This window comes from Colias croceus, chromosome 10, assembly GCF_905220415.1.
Source record: "Colias croceus chromosome 10, ilColCroc2.1".
In the NCBI taxonomy this organism is placed as follows: Eukaryota; Metazoa; Arthropoda; class Insecta; order Lepidoptera; family Pieridae; genus Colias; species Colias croceus.
Window position 1 is genome coordinate 9,222,010 of NC_059546.1, and position 17,246 is coordinate 9,239,255.

General features: G+C 31.7%; 1 protein-coding gene across 1 annotated transcript; it reads left to right on the top strand.

Moving 5' to 3' along the window:
- Positions 1-1,081: 1,081 nt before the first annotated feature.
- LOC123694972 (transmembrane protease serine 9-like) lies at positions 1,082-16,556 on the top strand. The gene is made up of 6 exons (XM_045640621.1): positions 1,082-1,196; positions 7,710-7,869; positions 14,307-14,497; positions 14,802-14,896; positions 15,238-15,400; positions 15,767-16,556. The coding sequence occupies exons 1-6, from the start codon at positions 1,136-1,138 to the stop codon at positions 15,898-15,900; spliced, it is 804 nt and encodes a 267-aa protein (XP_045496577.1). The 5' UTR covers positions 1,082-1,135; the 3' UTR covers positions 15,901-16,556.
- Positions 16,557-17,246: the final 690 nt, after the last annotated feature.

The window sequence follows — 17,246 nt, forward strand, 5'->3', positions numbered from 1 at the left end:
AATATATTTTAGTGAGTGGACATGATAACTGTTAATAATAAAATATATATAATAATGATAAGAAATTTAGGGAAATTTTTATTTTTATTTGGCTGGATTTAATTATGATCCATTACTATTTACTATATTTATTTTTATAGTCGCAAAGGATTCACGGACCTAAAGCTATAACATAATCAAAACCACTAGCATAAATGCAAATTATGCATAATGTGTTATTCTACTTTTTCCATTACACTATTGTCTTCATAAAAAAAAAAAACTTTAAATTTATTTACATATTATAATGTACTTTAAGAATGCAGATTTATTCGTAATACTCTTTTGGTCCTCTTTCAAAACTCGTGACCTATATCTCGCTTCCGAAGCCTACACCTGGCTGCCGATGAAAGACTAATTGCATATATTGCAGTTACCGTAACATTATTACGATGGTTAATATTTCTTCGAAGTCAATTACGACATATCGATTGAGAATAAGGGCGCGTCTCTACATAATTGTGCCAAAAGATTCGGTACTCCCGGACGGGTCAAACTTGTCGTAAGCCGTAAAGTCTCTGTTACGGTTCCGTTATGCCGGTTTACATGTATGAAAAGTTGTTCATGAAATCCATTCTTTATATTTTATTTCTTCACACGTCACTATGAAAGCGATGCAGTAAGAGGTGTTATGACGAATGTTGCACTTATAACAAGCATACGCAACAACAGTGCAGACAAATAAATCTGTCGCCGAGCACAACAGCATTAACACTGCAATAAACTGTACGCAATCTGCAAATATTACGCATCACTCGGCGTGCCCTAAAACAAAACAATCAATCGAAATGGTGAAACTTTCGAATGACGATGACCTATAGATTTGGGGCGTAAGTCATCCATTGAATAGATATGAAGGTCAGTGTCTAATCCTTCCACTGGTCCTACCACGGAGCACGGTATGGCACAATCCCCGCGAGAGCAGTGGGGTGACGCAGCGGCAGCAGTGTCACTCGCTCAGTCGTCGCGTACCCGTGAACTTGGCCTGGTCCGATCACCCTGGCCCCGAGGCCTTATCAGAGGCGCCGCCCGCGGCCTATAATAGCTGGGCCGGCGTCTCCCTTTGCCTCCAGAGTGGCCTGTGACTTCGGCAGACATGTTTCGCGCCTTGTGCCTCCTAGCTGTGCTCGCAACTGTCCGCGCCTGCAAGCCCTGTAGTGAGTGTCAATTGTCTGCCTAATTTAAAATCATACGAGTGTACAGTGGTCATAGTGTATGAATATAGCATACGTGTGACTGGGATGTGTGTTTTGTGTTTGTTTATGTGTCGTGGGTTCGGTAAGTCAGCAGCTGAACTAGCGATCGGTGCTTATCAGTGTTGCGAATTGTTTTGGAGGCAAAAATTGGGTCGACCTACAATTACTATAAACGGACCGCTACTTGTTTCTTTCATGCAACTTTCTCTCGGCCATTTAATTAAATTGGGTATAAACTTTACAATGGTAAGTGAAATTTACAAAAAAAATGGAGAATTAAATAGTCAGAAGAAACCAATCAAGCAAAATTTTACTTTAAAGTAAACGCAATTAGGTATAAAACGTAATAAATATATTAACCAAAATGCGGAGACGTGAATGCGCTACCGTATACGCGCCGGTTTAAATTTTAATTTCTACCAACACTCGATCGAGACATTCGGTTCCTCGTGTTATGTCATGCATCATTTGCTAATAGTAAAGTGCTTTGGAGAGCTCTTGAGCTAAGTGCATTATGGGCCCATATTTCTGTTGAAATTTGAAATATCATGGATTTAAAGTATGTACCTACATAACAAAAAATAGAATATTAGGGTGTCTCATAAACACCGGAAGGAAGTTAGCGCGGAAAGTTTTTTTTTTTTAATTATTAATATCTCAAAAAATTGCTCCTTAAATGCTCCATCAGAATCAGTAATTGCTCCACTTCTATAATTATTAGTTTATTTATAATTAATTTAAAAAAAAATCCAAATACTGAAAACTTGATTTCCCTATAGAATGAAAAATATACACTTTTCATAAAAAATTTTTTTGCAAAAAAATTGCTCCTTAAATGCTCCATCAGAATCAGTAATTGCTCCACTTCTATAATTATTAGTTTATTTATAATTAATTTTTAAAAAAATCCAAATACTGAAAACTTGATTTCCCTATAGAATGAAAAATATTCACTTTTCATAAAAAATTTTTTTGCAAAAAAATTGCTCCTTAAATGCTCCATCAGAATCTGTAATTGCTCCACTTCTATAATTATTAGTTTATTCATAATTAATTTTTTAAAAAATCCAAATACTGAAAACTTGATTTCCCTATAGAATGAAAAATGTTCACTTTTCATAAAAAATTTTTTTGCAAAAAAATTGCTCCTTAAATGCTCCATCAGAATCAGTAATTGCTCCACTTCTATAATTATTAGTTTATTTATAATTAATTTTTAAAAAAATCCAAATACTGAAAACTTGATTTCCCTATAGAATGAAAAATATTCACTTTTCATAAAAAATTTTTTTGCAAAAAAATTGCTCCTTAAATGCTCCATCAGAATCAGTAATTGCTCCACTTCTATAATTATTTGTTTATTTATAATTAATTTAAAAAAAAAATCCAAATACTGAAAACTTGATTTCCCTATAGAATGAAAAATATTCACTTTTCATAAAAAAAATTTTTCCAAAAAAATTGCTCCCGATTTGCTCTATCAATTACAAAAAAAATTATTTAATTTTGATAATTTTTACAATAATTAACTGAAAAACTATGTTTGCATTGTAAACTACTGCGCTGTGACGTCATCAATTATTGTCGTTGCGACGCATAAGGGCCATATTTACATGTATCAGCACTGCAGCGATATGTATAGACCTTAATGTTTATGTTTTCTTATTTATATTATTCACTAGATTTCCGCCCGCGGCTTCGCCCGCGTTTTCAAAGGAAAACCCGCATAGGTAGTTCCCGCTAACGCAAACGATAGCAACTTGACACCGAAATATGAAACAAACGACTGAAACACAAATTAATTGATAATTACTTGAAGTTATTCCATAGGACATAATACTTTTTATACACCATTACAATTAATATTGATTGTGTTCATTGGTTACATTTTTAAAATCTTCGTGTTTTATAAATTTATAAAGAATAGAAAAAATTCGATCACGGGGCGGGACTCGAACCCGCATAATTTCGTGATCGAATGTTTATATTCTTTATATTTATAAATTTATATTTATAAAGCATTTGAATGTCATAAAACCAAAAATATCAAATTCAATCTTCGTGTTTTGTGAATTATTTAATAAATCATTTACGATTTACGTGATTCTTTTTTTGTTCGATGCGGGATGGTGTCGAATTGGTCCCATAAAAATTTTATTAGGATAGGCCCAGTATTTTATTTTATGAGCATTTTTGTCTGTATTTGTAAATGTTGCAAGTGCAAGTTTGAAGTCGGTTGTTTTTAACGCAGTTATGTCTTGTATGTAAAACCTTTTGTCAAAAATAAAATTCTTTATAATTAGCACATATTTTATTATTTATACTCTAGTGAAAAAATTTCAGGTGATTATATAAAAGTAGGGCTCAATTTTTTCGCGAACCCTACTTCTAAATAATTACCACTCTTCAATAATTTAAAACTCCTTGACTGAATCCCTTCACACCCTAAAATAAAAAGTGCCTATTAATTTTTCTTATAGTAAACAGAAATTCAAATTCAATTATAAAAATACTTATTACCGATTTAATACTTTGATGATAATTGATAGTAGAAATATTTATTACTAACCTTGATATTGTTGTGGACATGATGAAATGTCTCCATATTATGTTATATGTAATATATACGATGGTATACAAAAATTATTATCATTCGAACCTGCAATCCTAACTTGAAGACTCAATAAAACAAAAATTATAATTATTTCTTATTATTCTTATCATCAGAACCCTTTAGTTTCTGTGATCTGTGATCAGAACCAAATAATTACATGATAATAATTAATAACCTTTTAAGTAATACCATCCTACTAATCTATACTTCTATACTAATATTATAAAGAGGAAAGGTTTGTATGTATGTATGTATGGTTTTCACGCATAAACTACTATACCGATTTTGATGAAATTTGGCACAGACAATCTTTAGACCCTGAGAAAGAACATAGGCTACCTTTTATTGCGAAATATGTACCACGGGCGAAGCCGGGGCGGACCGCTAGTAATATAATAAATGCGAAAGTTTGTGAGGATGTGTGTGTGTTTGTTACTCATTCACGCAAATACTACTGAACCGATTACAATGAAATTTAGCACACATATAGACCGTAACTTGGATTAACACATAGGATAGGTTTTATCCCGGTAATCCCACGGGAACGGGAACTATGCGGGTTTTCCTATGAAAACGCGGGCGAAGCCGCGGGCGGAAATCTAGTGAATAATATAAATAAGAAAACATAAACATTAAGGTCTATACATATCGCTGCAGTGCTGATACATGTAAATATGGCCCTTATGCGTCGCAACGACAATAATTGATGACGTCACAGCGCAGTAGTTTACTACGCAAACATAGTTTTTCAGTTAATTATTGTAAAAATTATCAAAATTAAATAATTTTTTTTGTAATTGATAGAGCAAATCGGGAGCAATTTTTTTGGAAAAATTTTTTTTATGAAAAGTGAATATTTTTCATTCTATAGGGAAATCAAGTTTTCAGTATTTGGATTTTTTTTAAAATTAATTATAAATAAACTAATAATTATAGAAGTGGAGCAATTACAGATTCTGATGGAGCATTTAAGGAGCAATTTTTTGAGATATTAATAATAATAAAAAAAAAACTTTCCGCGCTAACTTCCTTCCGGTCTCATAAACTCATAACGCATTCAAAAACTAGTAAAATTTTAACTTTCCGGTCGGAAATTAAATATTCAGCTTCTATGCTTGCTTGCATTATACATATCAACAAAATATTATGATATCACATTTTAATATCTATAACAATAAAAAAAAGTTATTTTTCAACATTGTGAATTACAATCTCTTATTGCACATGCAATTTTTATTTTATGAATAATAGCACTAATACTTTTCATAATAAAAATGAAAATACAATTAGAGATTTAAATAAAGCTTCGTAAATTAATTAAATAAATAAAAATAAAAATAAAAATAAAAATCATTTATTGAACAAGCTTCCTTACATCAGATTTAAGAATTGCAGCAACAAATACATATTGTTGTAATTTTCAAATACATATACTTATTATAAAGCAAGTCATAAGGAAAGATTAAGTTTCTGTAATAAATACGATGTAGTATTGTGCTCCCAGAGTTAGGGGTCAATTTTGTCGTAACAAATTATATAGCAACATTTATTTAGTACGGTAAGGTGTTGCAATGTATCAAAACGACGGGAATCCTTTGGTCTTTTAGTAGGTTACATAATAATACCAAAATTACGCTGAATTTGCGAATATTTAAGATCAATATAACACGGTCAAGTACTCTTAGATCAACTACTCGTACAAATAAAAAAAAATAAGAGGTCATCCTAGAACTGTTTTTTAATTATTCAATGTTTATTTTAAACAATCATAAGACAGCTAGAAATATAAATTCTTGGTAACATTTCTTTACAATACTTTTCCTAGGAATTAGAAGAATAGAAATTTTAAAATAATTGAGTATGGTGTTTGGGACGGATGCATTTTTATTAACGTCTTTTATTTTTTATCTTTCATGTCAGTTTAACTTTTATGAACATGACAGTTAATTAAGGAAGACAGAATTTTTATATGACTAATTGACTATCCTCAAGACTATCCTACTAGAATCGAATCCAAGATTTTCAAGGTATTAAGCCAGAAATTAGAATGAAACTCTTATGGTAGAAAATATAGAAATAAGGAAAGAGAAGAGAAGGAAGAAATTAAATTATACATCACTTTGCAAAGCTAAATATTACGCACTGTGGTAACCATAGTCATATATCTTAGGTATCTAGGTAAAAATATCTTAAAAATTTAAGCTTTTGCGAATATTTAAACTTAATAGTAATTTATTAATATTTTCGTTAATAAATATTTTTATTTTTATTAATACGCGATTGTTACGTGTGGTTGCGCTATACAAGTTTCGTGCGTCGCGTAAATATTTCAGTAGATTTCAGTTGATAAGACGTTCTTCATTTCCGTTATCAATTACTGTTAACCTAGTTTCGTGGTTATAAAACTATTTAGGATTTGCACTTCATACTTACCTACTGTTTATTTCAAATTTGCATTTCCATAAATATACCTACAAGACAAAAAAACCTTTGAAAAACATAAAAAAAATATTGATTAGGTGTAATAATAAGGTTCTCACTTCTGCTAACATTAACATAAATTGTAGTATTACATGCAAATTATCCTTTACATTTAAGTAATTAATTAAATTTATTATGATTAAGAAACCAACACTAGACGCACATTTAATTATCAATTGATCGTTAATGTTGTAACTTCATGTCTAATAGTACCTTATTGGTTATGTTCCCTTGCATTTAAATTCCTAATAGCCCTTTTGAGCAGATAATCTTGTAGTTAATTACAAGTTACATACTTCTGTCACAGTATTACAATATTATTTTCCTATATGGTAATACTGTGCTTCTGTTTTATTCTGAGATTAGTAAGAATTATGAATCATAGAGTAATGTTATTGCTATAAAAACGACCACCTATTTGATTTCTACATTACGACCGATGTATATTAATAATGAAATAAACTTATGAAATATTTATTAAAACAGATTTAGGAGTACCTACCTAAGTATCTATTTTTATTTTAGTTCAGCCACTCCTTTATAATAGGTTATCTAAGCTGTAGAAATAATAACAAACGAGACTCATATTTTAGAGACATAAGCGAAAGAAAGAAGCAAAGAAGCAATTCCTTCCATGGGTTATAGAGTCTCTGCTCTATAATCTATGATAATATTTAACAAGTGATAACTGCGTTAAAAACAACCGACTTCAAACTTGCACTTGCAACATTTACAAATACAGACAAAAATGCTCATAAAATAAAAACTACTAGGCCTATCCGAATAAAAATTTTATGGGACCAATTCGACACCATCCCGCATCGAACAAAAAAATAATCACGTAAATCGGTTCAGAAACCTCGGAGTAATCGGTGTACATACATAAAAAAAAATACCGGCCGAATTGATAACCTCCTCCTTTTTTTTGAAGTCAGTTAAAAATAGAGTATAGAGCTTTTAAATATAAGTGAATTTTTATTTAATGTTTTGTTAGATGTATAAATTAAAGACATTTTTTAATGTTTTTATTTAACACTTTTGTGTTAAATAAAATTTATGGTCGCCTATTGTGCAACTTGACCGCCTCCTTGGTACAGTGGTTGACGCGTGAGCGTAGAACCGAGGAGTCCTGGGTTCGATTCCCGGTGGAGACGAAGAAAAAAAAATGTCTCGGTCTGGTAGGACACAGAAGGCTGATCACCTACTTCTCCCTAAAGAAAAATCGATCAGTGAAACAGATGTATCCATAATGCATCTGCCCCTTACCCCACTACGGGGACAATGGACTTCACTATGTATTGTGCAACTTGTGTTTATTCTGTATTTTGTATGTTTATATAGCGTGTACAATAATTCATTCATAATGTTTATAATCGCAGCTTGCGGCGTGCGTCGAGGTGCCCGCGTGGTGGGCGGAGGTGCTGTGACTCCCGGCGAGTTCCCTTGGCTCGCTGCACTCATGCGAGATGGCAAGCAGATCTGTGGCGCCACTGTTGTTGCCAGAGACCATTTGATCACCGCTACACATTGTATTTTCGAGTAAGTATTGCCAGATGGAAATAATAATATGGATCCATGTATTTTCGAGTAAGTATTGCCAGATGGAAAATAATAATATGGATCCATATTGTTCTCCTTCAAATTGGGGACATAAACATAAAAAAATTTGTCTGGTAATCTATGATGAAGATTTAGGTATTGAATTAAGGGTTTAAATATCACATACACAAAAAACTTAATAGATTACAATTTTTTTATAATAAAGGATTACAATTTTAAATGATAAAAAATTAACGTAAAGATGTAGAGTCACATGGTTGCTCCACAATTTCAAAGCATATCTACGCATTAAAAGATCTGACATTATTTATTAACAAACTAAATTAATGATAATTTGTATTCAACTTGATTCATAATTAATATCAATCGTAAATCAAAACTGAATTCGCAACGTTAGTCAGCGCTCTACTTCCTACGACGAATCTACGTCTATTTTCAAATAACTCTATAAGCTAATGTAATAGCATTTGCCTAAATGTAGGTCAGTGTTAAAAACCGAAATCCGAGATGATATAAAAATACTTTATCCATATAATATAGTGCCATAAAAATTTGCGGTGAGGTGCAACGTTATGGCTCAGATACATTTATTAGCCATTTATTTCGTGACCTAGTGACTGGTTTACCTTTTGAAAGATTTAAAGTACAACCTTAGGCTGTAAGCCCTAAATCAAAGTAAACGGTACATACCTTGTGCTTATCCTCCGATCACATATAAATCTGAAATAATAACGACTCTAAGTAGGTTTGTTGGATTTATCGTAATTTCCAAATTATTTAGGCCAAGACCCGGTTTTTACGGAGACGAATTGATGGCTGTTAATTTCACTAGTTCGTTATTTGTAATGAAATAAATTTACGTTAAATATTTAAGCTCAATAATTATACTGTTATATTCTGAAAGTAGGCGATGACTAACTCTAGACCGAATTGACACACATTTTTTGACTACCTATTATGTTTTTTATGTTCAGATTATGTATGATACCGGTACCGTATAAAAGATAAAACTAAGCTATTATTCTCGTTCATGAAAACAATAAAATTCATTTAATAAAAATTTTAAAATTTTTGTTTTGTTAAACGATTGAATGGCATCAAATGAGTTATCATTCATGTAATTTATTTATTTATTTATTTCATTAAGGATCACCAACATGACATACACTGATACAGAGATAAAAGCATTAAAGTAATTACAATCGTAGACATAGTGCTGTCACAATTATAGGCAACCACCACTAACAAATACACTAATGTAATGATGGACTACGAACGAAAGTAGCATAAGAGTCATCGCTGAATCGAAACTTGATTGTGTTATAACCAATAACAGATTATTATTTTTTATTGATGCTAAGTGCTGACTAATGTTCACAAAATATAAACTAGGTACTTAAACTTTGCCAAACAATGGCACGTGGGAGACACAAATTGGTGAAAGTCGTTAATGATTTAGGAAACGCATGACATTGTGACTTATGTCAACGTACTCGAGGGCATTCATTAATGTTGATTTCACAAAACTGACTGTGCATATTTGCTCATTTTATTGACAATGCGAATTTAATTTCTATTGTTAATAGCACAAACATATTAATTGTTAACACCTATTCCGTTTATTTTAGTGAATGGTGATCGTTAATATTGTTATTTTTTACGGTTCTTATTTGGAGGACAAAAATTACAAAAATTATGACAGGAGCGAAGAATAAGTGCTTAGTGTGAATTCAATTTAAAAAATACGTTTTAATTTAAGAACTATAACTATCCTGTCCAGATTCAAAATTCATATTTAAAACAGAAACAGATTGTTTCTCAAGCCTTTACTTTGTTTGCGAAATATAGAACCTTTTATAGAACAATATAGAAATTTAAGTACTTTACAGAAGTTACATTCTAAGGAGTAAGCTGTCCACAAAAAACCGTTAGCAAGTAATTTTTCACTATAATTTTAACACAAACGGTTTATTTAATTGGTTATAAATTTCATATTAAAATATCAAATCCCACTGTGGTCACTGATAAGAATATAAGCATTATTTTAGATTCTTTATAAAGTGTACAGTGCACCCACATAATGGACACATTTTGTAAGCCATGAAAAATATAAATTTAACGCCTAATAACACGTTAAAGTTAAGCTTTTTATTAAATTTGATAATTAAGTGGCGCAAGCCTCGTTGTAAAGGACCTACGGGTATGTTTTCAGTGATAATAAACAACGTTTCCGTTTTCCTTTTGTGCTATATGAATGAGATTAATTTATTTTTTATATTATTAAATATTGTAATCTCTCATAATTGTATATTTAAAAACCCATTTCGTCACTTTATTTGCTCGTTGTGTTATAGTGCGGGTATGAGGAAAATCTGCAAAGAAACAATTTAATCCGAGGAGCTTTTAATTTATGAGCTTTCAAGATTCCATTAAGAATTCACAATCAACCATTATTCTAGCCCTGATGACATTTACAATTGATTTTATTATGTTTAATTTACATAGTATATTTTCCGTAACTCTATCTAAAATAAAAATACAGATAGGTATACGCACTGTTCATAATATGGAATTGAAACATACACAAATTTAGCGGTATTCAGACACTTCAGGATTCACGAATAAGTTACCTACATTGATAAAGATAACATTCATATTATAACAGAACACACTCCTTCCTTTAGCGATAAAACCAAGATTAACGCAGTTGCGCTTTGTTCGAATTTCTTTACAACAATAAAACCACTTGACATGTTATTTATCTTGCAATTAGGTACTTTGTAACGGACTTTAAAATTTTATCTTTTACGAGATCCAATTTACTCTCGTTTATAATCCTACTGAAAACCAGGTTAAAATTTATATGAATAGCAATCAAAATTCGAATCATTTAATTTTTACAGCACATTTATCATGTGTGCGTAACATTTCCCTCATTCCCGCCAATTCGATTTAACGACGCGTTCAATAAAAAGACTTTTATTACAAATTGAATTTCTACTTTAAAGCAATTGAAACAAAAGTGAATTATTGTAACTGTTATTACAGAAATGAATTGTCTTGTAAGAACTTAATTTATATAAGGAGAATAGGTTGTGCATTTAGATTTTATTTAATTAAGGACGGTGACACACTTAACTAACAACATAATCTCTCTAGGGCTAATGCCATTCGTTAGCATGCCTTGCGAATTGCACAATTTGCATGCACGTTCGTATTTGTATGGGCCTTGTCTGTCATCTTGTTAAAAGGATGATGCACATTCAACATCTTTATTTGCATGGCTTAATTACTTTTACGCAATCTTAACTGTTCGTTTCGTTGATTGCATATCTGGTCTTTCGTGGAAAATTTACTCAGAGGAAAATTTGAAGTGTAATATACCTACACTTTGTGCTGAATATGAAGTTATAATTGAAGATTAGGAACCTCCGTATACTCGTCATATACACGGTAAAAAAACATTTGTACGTTTTATTCGTAAGTCATAACCATAATTTGTTTACTTAAAAATTACACATTTCAATATAAATTACTAGCTGCTGCGCGCGGTTTCACCCCCGTGGCTCCACCCCTGTTGGTCGTAGCGTGATGACACATAGCCTATAACCTTCCTCGATAAATGGGCTATATAACAGCGAAAGAATTTTTCAAATCGGACCAGTAGTTCCCGAGATTAGCGCGTTCAAACAAACAAACATACAAACAAACAAACAAACTCTGCAGCTTTATAATATTAGTATAGATATAATATTAAAATTATGAATTTATGCTAGCAAGGTCATTTGTTGCAAATCGGGTCTAGGTCAGCATTGGATGCGCTCGCACCACACACCTTTCTTCGTTTCGTCATGCCGCAATCAATTGTCTCGTTCTGTTGCAACGTGTCCTGAATATATAATTGGATGTTAAGAAACGGTCTTCTCGAGTTTGCCTTGAAATTTTCAGCTATTAAGGGGCTTAGAAGAGCTAAACGAGGCAAAACTCGAGTTTTATAATGCTTTAAAGTATATGATTAACTGTAGTAAAAAATCTCAGACAAATATATGATATTCTTCAGGATATATACTAGCTAGATATCGAGCTGAAAACACAATACAACTTACTTTACTCGATAGAAAAAAATCACAAAGATACCTCTAAAAGAATCTTTTGATGCTTAAAAACCATACTTAACTACATGCAATCATTCTGTTTTTACGGCAAATAATTCTACAAGCAACATACTAAAATAATGTCGATTTATTTTTTTAGTCCAATCAATAGATTTCGAGTAAATCGAAAATTCTTATTCCCAAACCAAAAACGTACGCATGTGTGCGTGAACGCCTGTGTACCGACACTACCGGCCGAGGCCTGTTACTAGACGGACGTGTCGCTTGTTTCCCTGATTTTTTCCCGCCAGAATTGTTTGTTTTTGTTGTTAAATTATTTTTAGAATCCATGTTCCTTACTATAAAACAGACTACTGATAAATTATTTGTAATTTTGTAATCTTTTGTTAATATTAAGTATGGGAAATAAAACAAAACCCGTCAAGAGCAATGACCTAGCTTTTTTATATTATATCATAGGTCAAGAGGACTAAAAACGTTCTTATAAATCAAACGTAAATCTGAACGATATGGTAGTAAAAGGTAAGAGCATTTTAGTGATATTATGTTTAGTGATATTTAGTATATATTTCAGAGGCGGCTCGTGACAAAATTGTATGGGTGTTCACTTGAAATAAAACAACGAAAATACAATAGCGTTAGCAGGATAATTTTATTACAAAAAAAATGAGCACCACATTATAAATGTCTATTTAAATTAAACACTAAAAATTAAAAAGTATTATAAAACTAATTCATTGTGTGTATATTACTCAGATCTTAGAGCGCGTTTCCACTATGTCGTTCGGCCTATACAAAAATGTTTCGATATCCTAACATTACTATTTAATTTTATACTTATTCCTAGCAACACTCTGATTGTTGTTTTCAATAAAAACAAGTTTTTATTTGAAAGAAAATGGTTTTGACTTAATAAAAAAAAAATATATCATTCAATTTCACGTCCTTGAGCAAACGACAAGGCGACTACCGTGAAACAATAAAATATCATGTACATAATAATTTATTTTGTTATTAATATTTGACCATAATAATTACGAAACAAAACAAATAAATAAATCGTCACTTGATAGTGGAAAGTGGAAACACGCACAAAACCAAAATAAACCAGTTAGCAGTCTTTCGTCAGTCGCTTGGTAGTTTGGTACCGTTAGAACATAAAGCACACATTTTATTCAAAAGTTATAATTATTACGTAGTTTAATTGTTAAATTTTGTATTTGTTGATTGTTGTTATTATTTGTTATTATTGTTATAATATTTGTTGAAGTTTTTAATTTGTGTGTAAGTAAGTGTTGTAACTTTATATTGTTAATTGTGAATGTAAAAGTTATACGTATGTTAAATGTGCAAATATTAAAATAAAGTCTCATCTTTTTCAGAGGAGAAACACATATAGTTTAATTTAAAATCCCATATTTATATATATAACTAGATTTCCGCCCGCGGCTTCGCCCGCGTTTGCAAAGGAAAACCCGCATAGTTCCCGTTCCCGTGGGATTTCCGGGATAAAATCCTATGTGTTAATCCAAGTAACCCTCTATATGTGTGCTAAATTTCATTGTAATCGGTTCCGTAGTTTTTACGTGAAAGAGTAACAAACATCCATACATCCATACAAAGTTTCGCATTTATAATATTAGTAGGATAAAAACTAAAAATAAAATGTGGTTTTTTTATTTGCTGACCATACACTACTACAAACGCAAAAATTTCTCCAAACTAATTTACTTGTACCATACCATATAAACTAATTTAACTGATCATGAATGTGAAGTTATTGATTCAAGTCCAAATTCATCTAAGCAAGTACTAGAAGAAGCATATAATAGTACACAGGTAATTTTCAAAGTATATAATACGATTAAAATATGTTTTTTTTTCGACCGCATATTTCAAATAATAAAAAAAATATAAGTATCATTGATTTAGTTTTACTTAATCACCCATATCCTTATATTATCCAAGTAATACAACAAATCAAAAATAAACAAATTGTCTCCTCTAGTTGTTTCTTAGTCACGTCAGTTTTTCACGTCGCTGTGGCGCCATCTAGTACAATACTCCGGCGTGATCTCCATCAGCCGTCGTAGATTGTGTTAATGTGTGCGCGAGTCACTCAATTTCAGCTAGCTCTTGTAATCCTCTTAATACAAAATTTGATGTAAATATTTAGTAATAATTTGTTTAAAAGTCTTGCCTATTATAATATCAAAATATCAATCGATGACCAAATAAGTAATTTCATCAATGTTAACTAAATACAATCATACATATCTAAACGCTGTTTTTCTATTGCAGAGTCGAAGCATCTCGCCTTTCCGTGCTGGTTGGTGAATACGATGTGAACAACTCGAGATCGGACGGATTTTCGGTGTCCCAGGTGTTACAACACCCTGACTTCAACAGATACACGTATGACAATGACATTGCCGTCCTTCGTCTAGCTGAGCCGCTGCCTGATAGCCTTTATCGGCCCGCGTGTTTGCCTGGTGAGTTTGACTTATCTATTACCTACGTGATATATTTATTTCAAAAAGAGACTTATGACTTTGAAAAAATAAATTATTATTAATAAATGTAGGAATAACTGTTTAAAATTTTGTACGGGAAAAATATACATATAATGTGTGAAAAGTAAATTGTAATTAAGGGGTAATAACAACTAATAATTTAAGAAAACTGCCAATATAATAGCCAATAGGTGATAATAGTTAGGTATGTAAGAATTTTAATGAAATGAAAACTTTAAATTTAATGGTTCTACATGATAATAGAAACAATTTTTTGTTCTAGATGAGGATGATGACTATCTAGATGGAGGAGATGCAATAGTTTCCGGTTGGGGCAGTACCATTGAAAAAGGACCTCCTTCCAACATTCCCATGAAAGTAAGCAAAAACTTTCACTTTATAAATAAATCTGTTCACATTATCTACTATTTATACACGATGTGGATGTAAGGTCAAGCTTACATAAGTGTTAACTAATAAAAAAGATAATCGATTTTTTATGATATCGACGAATTTAAATAATTCCATTTTTATAATATAATAATGCCAAAAGTGAAATCTAAAGAAATATTTATAAAGCCCATTGTGTTGCAATCCTATTAATTCGAAAATTTAATAGTTCACGAAATATTTTTCGTAAAAAAATATTTTGGCCATAGCCCAAAATGGTACTATAAGGTATGAACTAACTACTAAGGTACTAGGTACTTTTTTTTCAGGCTGAAGTACAAATATGGTCACAGGAGGAATGTACAAATGCTGGTTACGGTCGCCGGAAGGTTACACCACGTATGATCTGCGCTAACGCCCCGGATCGTGACTCCTGCAGCGGAGACTCTGGCGGACCGTTGATCATGGCTCAACCACATTTTACACTTGTCGGTTAGTTTAAACAGCTTATATCTACTTTCACATTTATAAGCCCTTTCTTTTTATACAAGTGTCTGTAAAGGGCAAATGCCATCCAACGCTTTGTTACATAATAACAATTGTGTGAACATTAATAAATCGGATTGAGAAATTAATAGGAAGATAGTTAAATGGAAAGTGAAGGGCTATGTACAACTCTCTCCTAAAGAAAATTTTAATTGACATTGATGGAATTGTAACTGGTATCTTATTAAACTTGTGCTAAAGACATAGGTACTTCACGAAACCCACATTATTTTTCGTGAATTAAAAATGACTGAAAAAATAACATTTAACATTCTTATGCGTAATTTCATAATTTATTGTGTATTTTTACAGGTATAGTTTCCTGGGGTCGTGGATGTGCAAGACAAGGCTATCCTGGCGTATACGCGCGTGTAGACCGCTTTATGCCGTGGCTGAAGATTGCCCTGCGACACGCGTGCCTCTGCCAACCACCTTCCTTCCAATAGCAAAATAATTATAACAAACATACAAAATAATTATAAAAATAAAAATATACAAATGAATATGAGGCTAAAACAAGCCTGTAGAGAGCTTTAAACCTATCATAGGAGGCGTTATTTCTAAAATGTATGTGACCTTTCAAAGTTTACCTTTAACTGACGTAATATTGCCATGTAAACCAAAGTAATATTGCAATGGATGCTATAAAACAAGTGGTTTAAGACATGTGAATTATAATCTAATATAGTTGTAGGGTTACATCAGTATTAAGAATAATTATAATGTTATTGTTATATCTGTATGCATGCATTTAAACAGACATAATTTAATTGAATAAAAGATGAATATGTAGTTTAACACATTTAGTAATTAGATTTATTCATTATTTATTGGACTTAGTTAATGTTATTATTATTTACAATTTGAATAGATGAAAATTAAACAGTTATGTCTGTTTTATGCACTGGTAGTTTTATAATAAACGGCTGTGACTTAGTTGTAGAAAATGTTACGATTAGTTTTATTTATTTTTGGCGTTTAACGATGAAAATATCTTATTTAATAACTATTAATATACCTTAATTATACAATGCCTGTAGAAAAATTTACATTGAAATTAAGTTATTTACTTAAATAATAATTATAATGTATTGAAAAAACATTCCAATTTTATTTACCTTTCTTACCCTCTCACATTTTACTAATAGTATTCTAAAATATTAATGAATACTAGTACTAGATACTTATGATTTTACAGTTTTCAATGAATGCTTCTTGCATTCATGTATGTTCCCATCACAGTTCCCATAGATTATACACTAATACGCGAAACATGTTCCATAAAGGATTAAATGGTAGGTAATTTGCATCGGAGCGTCTGTGAAGTTATTTGTTCTACATGGTTCTACGCTATCTTTTGTTATGCCTCCTCCACATTACTCGCGAAGTTGAACGAGGTTAGACGAATAGCATAATGTAGAGAGGCACTTCGGGTTACTTCGTCCAACTTTACCTCGCCTCGGCCGACTTCCGTTTGTTGTCGGTTTTTGCGCCCGAGTCAAAGGGCACGAAGTTACCTGAAGTTCGTTCTGAATATGAACGTATGCGCTCCTCGCGAAGTTGAACGAGTGTGTAGTGTAGCACCGCGGACTTCAGTCAACTTCGGCAGAGTACTTCGCCGAGGAACTTCGCGAGTAGTGTGGAGGAGGCATTATAATTTATAACACTAACGGACGATAACGTATTATCGGACTATGACACTTTTGTTGTGTTATTAAAATTTTTATTAGGTAAATCTCAGTATTCCCTTAAGTATTTCACGGAAGCGCATTCTTTAATAAATTATATCTTG

Excerpts from the sequence above, each read along its gene's own strand:
- LOC123694972 (XM_045640621.1), top strand. The coding sequence starts at position 1,136 with ATGTTTCGCGCCTTGTGCCTCCTAGCTGTGCTCGCAACTGTCCGCGCC. Across the intron at positions 7,870-14,306 it reads GCTACACATTGTATTTTCGA|AGTCGAAGCATCTCGCCTTT; the intron begins GTAAGTATTGCC and ends TTTCTATTGCAG. Across the intron at positions 15,401-15,766 it reads ACCACATTTTACACTTGTCG|GTATAGTTTCCTGGGGTCGT; the intron begins GTTAGTTTAAAC and ends GTATTTTTACAG.